This window comes from Mustela lutreola, chromosome 17 (assembly GCF_030435805.1).
Source record: "Mustela lutreola isolate mMusLut2 chromosome 17, mMusLut2.pri, whole genome shotgun sequence".
NCBI classification, from domain to species: Eukaryota; Metazoa; Chordata; class Mammalia; order Carnivora; family Mustelidae; genus Mustela; species Mustela lutreola.
This window is the reverse complement of record NC_081306.1, coordinates 40,645,281-40,651,308: the sequence shown is the minus strand read 5'-3', so window position 1 is coordinate 40,651,308 and position 6,028 is coordinate 40,645,281. Positions and strand designations below refer to the sequence as shown.

General features: G+C 39.4%; 1 protein-coding gene across 1 annotated transcript; it reads left to right on the top strand.

Annotated features, from left to right (window-relative positions):
* The first annotated feature begins 867 nt into the window (after positions 1–867).
* Positions 868–1,812, top strand: LOC131819117 (olfactory receptor 2AE1). Its single transcript, XM_059153865.1, has one exon. It carries the CDS (start codon positions 868–870, stop codon positions 1,810–1,812), a length of 945 nt encoding a protein of 314 aa, XP_059009848.1.
* The last annotated feature ends 4,216 nt before the right edge of the window (positions 1,813–6,028 follow it).

Below are 6,028 nucleotides of genomic sequence, written 5' to 3'. Positions count from 1 at the left end.
CAGTCTAACATAATCAGTCTGCCACCAAGGAGTTGGCTGATTCCCCTGGCGAATGCTGCCATATCAGGGACTCCATGTTGGTCTCTTAGTGGCCGACTGGGCACCCAGCCGTGGCTGTAGCTAGACTGGTCTTGGTGAGTGGAGGTCCATGTTGCTGAGCTCAGGTGTAGCCTCCATCCCCGCTGTTCTTATGAGTCCATTGGCAGGAACAGGAGTGACTGAAAGAGTGCTAACTGAGGTCCACGGAATGGGTTGGCACTTAGATAAATGACTTTTGTGTAATGGGTATTGTTTTCTATGAATATTATATTTTATACAAATACTTATATGAATATTATATTGTATATGAATAGTATATGGATATCTTGCACATTTTTGTTTGTATGCAGGATAGTTATGTTAGGCACAAGGATGACTGTTGTGTTCATTGGCTTAAGGAGATATGGATGAATGTCAAACCAACAGGGGATGGGGTCTGGTGGTTTTGTAATGTGTCAGTGTGGCTAGGGGGATCTACATTCCTCAGAATTCCCATTTTTGTGCATTTCTGGAGAAAGCAGGCCATAGGAGAGATTCTGAGCAGAGGGCCCCCTACGGGGCTCGATCCCAGGACCCTGAGATCATGACCCGAGCCGAAGGCAGAGGCTTTAACCCACTGAGCCACCCAGGCGCCCCTATTTAAAGTTATTTTTTAAAAGTTATTTTAATAATTAGAGCTGTTGACGAATCAGAAATAGAAAAAAAATTCTCTGCACAAATGCTTTGGTAGATCAAAAGGTGCTTATTGTCAGGTCTGCCAAACCCCAGTATTTCTGATATCACACTTCATCTCTGCTTCCTCTTTCCCCAGAGACTGAGAGAGGGGAGATGTGGCAGAGGAATCAGACCTCTCTGGCAGACTTCATCCTTGAAGGCCTCTTTGATGACTCTCTTACCCACCGTTTCCTTTTCTCCTTAACCATAGTGGTCTTCCTTATTGCAGTGAGTGGCAATGTGCTCACCATTCTCCTCATCTGTGCTGATGCCCAGCTTCATACACCCATGTACCTCCTGCTCAGCCAGCTCTCTCTCATGGATCTGATGCATGTCTCCACAACCATCCCGAAGATGGCTACCAACTACCTCTCTGGCAAAAAGACCATCTCCTTTGTGGGCTGCGCTACCCAGCACTTCTTCTATTTGTCTCTGGGTGGTGCCGAGTGTATTCTCTTGGCTCTCATGTCCTATGACCGCTATGTGGCCATTTGTCATCCACTTCGTTATACCGTTCTCATGAACAGAAGGGTGGAAGTGATGATGGCTGTCATGTCGTGGTTGGGAGCGTCTATAAACTCTCTAATTCACACAACGATCTTGATGCACTTCCCTTTCTGTGGGTCTCGAAAAATCCACCACTTCTACTGTGAGTTTCCAGCTGTTGTGAAGTTGGTGTGTGGAGACATCACTGTTTATGAGACCACAGTGTACATCAGCAGCATCATACTTCTCCTCTTCCCCATTTTCCTGGTTTCTACATCCTATGCCTTTATCCTCCAGAGTGTCATTCAGATGCGTTCATCTGGGAGTAAGAGAAATGCCTTTGCTACTTGTAGTTCTCACTTCATTGTGGTTTCCTTCTGGTTTGGTGCCTGCATCTTCTCATACATGAGGCCCAGGTCCCAGCACACGCCATTGCAAGACAAAGTTGGTTCTGTGTTCTATAGTATCATTACTCCCACGCTGAATCCTTTGATTTATACTCTCCGGAATAAGGATGTAGCTAAGGCTCTGAGAAGAGTGCTGCGGAGAGATATTCTCACTCAGAGACAGTAATTGACGTTGCCCTGAATGTAAGAGTGGAATGGGATAAGCTCCCTAAGTTGATCTGCATAAACCTCTAAGCTCTTCAAGAGTTCAGATCCCTGATGACTACTGCAAAAATAAAGTGGTGAACACATAATTCCAGTATTCTAACTTGCTCTCAGGCATCTAAGTACTGTAGAATATTGTCTTTGTCCATTTGGGCTACTATCACAAAAATACTATAGACTAGGTGGCTTCAACAACAAAACATTTTATTTTCTCACAGTTCTGGAGGCTGAGAAGTCCAAGATCAACTTTTAAAATTGCTAGACACTCTCTCATTTCCTTTTGATTTCTTTAAAAGTGTAACCTTGCCAAAACATGTTTCCCTAAGGGAAATAAGTAAGATAGAGAAAGACAAATACCATATGATTTCTGTCATATGTGGAATTTAAGAAATAAAACAGATGGACATATGGGATGGGGGAAATAAAGAGAAGGAAACAAATCATAACCCACTCTTAACGATAGAGAACAAACTCAGGGTTGATGGAGGTGGGTGGGGGATGGGCTAGATGGGTGATGGGGATTAAGGGGCCACTTGTGATGAGCCCTGGATGCTGTATGTAAGTAATGTATCACTGAATTCTACTCCTGAAACCAATATTGCACTGTATGTTAACTAGAATTTAAATTAAAAAATTGGGAAAAAGGAAAAAAAAATAAAACAGCACTCTGCATCTTCTGTCCCCTGCTTCTATTTTTTACTACTACTTTGCATGATGTTGTGTATTAATTTATTTTTTTAAGATTTTATTTATTTATCTGAGACAGAGAGAGAGAGAGAGAGCAGAAGCAGGGGGAAAAGCAGAGGGAGAGGGAAAAGCAGGCTCCCTGCTGAGCAAGGAGCCCAACGAGAGGCTCCATCCCAGGACTCTTGATTCCAGGACCATGGGATCATGACTTGAGCCAAAGGCAGATGCTTAATGACTGAGCCACCCAGGTGCCCCATATTGATGGTCTTACTAGAATGTGAGCTCCCAAGGTCAAGGACTTGACTTTGCTTACTTTTGTCTTGCCAGACCCAAGACAAGAGCCTGATAAGAAATAGGTATTCAGTAGCTATTTCTTGCACAGATCATAAACAAAAGGAACCTAGACTGTTAACTATCCCATGACATTAATGATATTTAACTCAGAAAGGGGAAGAAATTATAAAAATGAGATATGGTAGATGGCTTTGGCTGACATCCTTGGCCCCAGACAGCCAGATGTTAATTTCACATAAATACAGAGAGGCCTGACATCTCAGTGAACTTTTCTGGGATCTAATGTTCTGAGAAATTCCAAAGTGAGGACAAATTTCTATATCTTGCTTCCCTATTAGTTAAAAAAAAAAGTCATAAATCCCTAGGACCATCTTCAGAAGAATAAGAGCTTAAGTCTAAAAGCCAAGTTACACTCTTTTTCACAAGAAAGTATTTTCTTTTTGAGGAATAGCTTTTTTGGGGGGGGGCATTCTATAAAATGAGCCACCAGTTGCATGCCTAAGAATGCCTAGGAATGAAACAAGAAAGTGAAAGATTTGTATGCTGAAAAGACAACCTATGGAAAGAGAGAAGGTATTTATAAGCCATATATCTGATAAGGGGTTAATATCCAGGGCATATAGAGAATGACAACAACAACAATAAAATAAGCATATTTAAAAATAAGCAAAGGATTTGAATAGAAATTTCTCCAAACAAGTTATACAAGTGACCAACAAGCACATGAAAAGATGCTCACCATCACTAATCATTAGGGATATGATTAGGAAAAAAATCAACTCAAACTGGATTAAAGACTTGAAAGTAAGACCTGAAACCATAAAATTATTAGAAGAAAATGTAGGGGTGGTCTCTTTGACACCAGTCTTGTCAATGAGTTTTTGGATTTGATACCAAAGCCAAGACAATAAAAACAAAGACAAACAACAAATGAGACTATATCGAACCATAAAACTTCTGACAGAGAAAATTATTAACTAAATGAAAAGGTAACCTACGGAATGGGAGAAAATATTTGGAAATCATATATCTGATAAGTGGTTAGTATCCAAAATGTATAAGAAACTCCTCCAACTCAATAGCCAAAAAAACAAAATTTTTTTTTTGATTTAAAAATGGGCAGAGGAACCAAACAGCTTCCAAAGAAGACATGCAAATGGCCAACAGGTAAATGAAAAGGTGCTCACCATCCTTAAGCATCAGGGAAATGCAAATCAAAATTACAATGGGATACTCCATCACACCTGTTTGAATGGCAAGAGATAAGTGCTTGCAAGGATGTGGAGAAAAGGAGCACAGGGAACAGCTATGTGCTGTTGGTGGGAGTGTAAAGTGGTATGGCTGCTACTGAAAACAGTATGGCGGTTTCTAAAAAAATTAAAAATAGAACTACAATATGGCCAAGCAATTCCAGTTGTGGGTATATATCCAAAGGAAGTGAAATCACTATCACAAAGAGATAGATGTCCCCCATGTTCATTCCAGCATTATTTATAATTGCCAAGACATGGAAATGACCTAAATGTTCACCTATGGATTGATTAATGGATAAAGAAAATGTACCTACCCATACACACACACACAATGGAATATTATTCAGCCATAAAAAGAAGGAAATCCTGCCATTTGCAGCAACACGGATGGACCTGGAGGTCTATTCATTATGGAGATTGGTGTGAAGATATTTAACACTACTGAAATGACACTTAAAAATAATTAAGATAGTAAATTTTGTTATGTGTATTTCATTGTAATTTTTGAAAAATTATGTAAGAAATTAAGTTGGAAACAACATGTGTTGGAGAGGATGTGGAGAAAGGGGAACCCTCTTCCACTGTTGGTGGGAATGCAAGTTGGTGCAGCCTCTTTGGAAAACAGTGTGGAGATTCCTCAAGAAATTACAATAGAGCTTCCCTATGACCCTGCCATTGCACTCCTGGGTATTTACCCCAAAGATACAGATGTAGTGAAAAGAAGGGCCATCTGTACCCCAATGTTTATAGCAGCAATGGCCACGGTCGCCAAACTGTGGAAAGAACCAAGATGCCCTTCAACGGACGAATGGATAAGGAAGATATGGTCCATATACACTGTGGAGTATTATACCTCCATCAGAAAGGATGAATACCCAACTTTTGTAGCAACACTGATGGGACTGGAAGAGATTATGCTGAGTGAAATAAGTCAAGCAGAGAGAGTCAATTATCATATGGTTTCACTTATTTGTGGAGCATAACAAATAACATGGAGGACAAGGGGTGAGGGAGAGGAGAAGGGAGTTGGGGTAAATTGGAAGGGGAGGTGAACCATGAGAGACTATGGACTCTGAAAAACAATCTGAGGGTTTTGAAGGGGCGGGGGGTGGGAGGTTGGGGGAACCAGGTGGTGGGTATTAAGGAGGGCACGGATTGCATGGAGCACTGGGTGTGGTACAAAAATAATGAATACTGTTATGCTGAAAAAAAAAAAAGAAATTAAGTTGGATTGAATAGAGAACACTTTCATCATTAATGAAATACTCATTTGGATTTTAAAAAGGTATTATCCCCAAACCTACCATGACATAAATTTTAATGGAAAAAATACCAGAAACATTCCCACTAAAGCCAAGAACAATACACAGCCCACAATTACTACTACTATACTACTACTATTAAGCATTATATAATCTTGTCAATAAAATTAGAAGGATAAAACTTAAGCAGAAACATTTTACTTATATTGAAAAATTTTTTTTGATTTTTAAAATTATGTTAGTCACATATGGTGCATCATTAGTTTTTATGTAGTGTTCCATGATTCATTGTTTGCATATATTATATTAATTTTTATACCTTACATATCCAAGAGAATCAACTTACAATTAACTGGAACAAGTAAGCTCAAGAAATGTATAGAAGCAATATATTACTTAACAATCCAAATAACCCAGTCAGAAAATATAACGAAGCATTAATAAATAAGATGAAAATGAAAATGGAGATAAAGTGTATACCCACATGGGAAACTTTATTGCAAAGGGGTCAGTTCTTCCACAACTTAATCTTTAAATTCAAAATGATTGTAATCCAAATCTTAGTATGTATCAAGGAGTTTGCCAAGACAATTCAAAAAGTCAAATCAAAGAGAAAATCTGTAAGAATAAGTACAAAATAACTGAAAAAGAGCAACAATGACAAGCAGGTGGTATCAGCTGT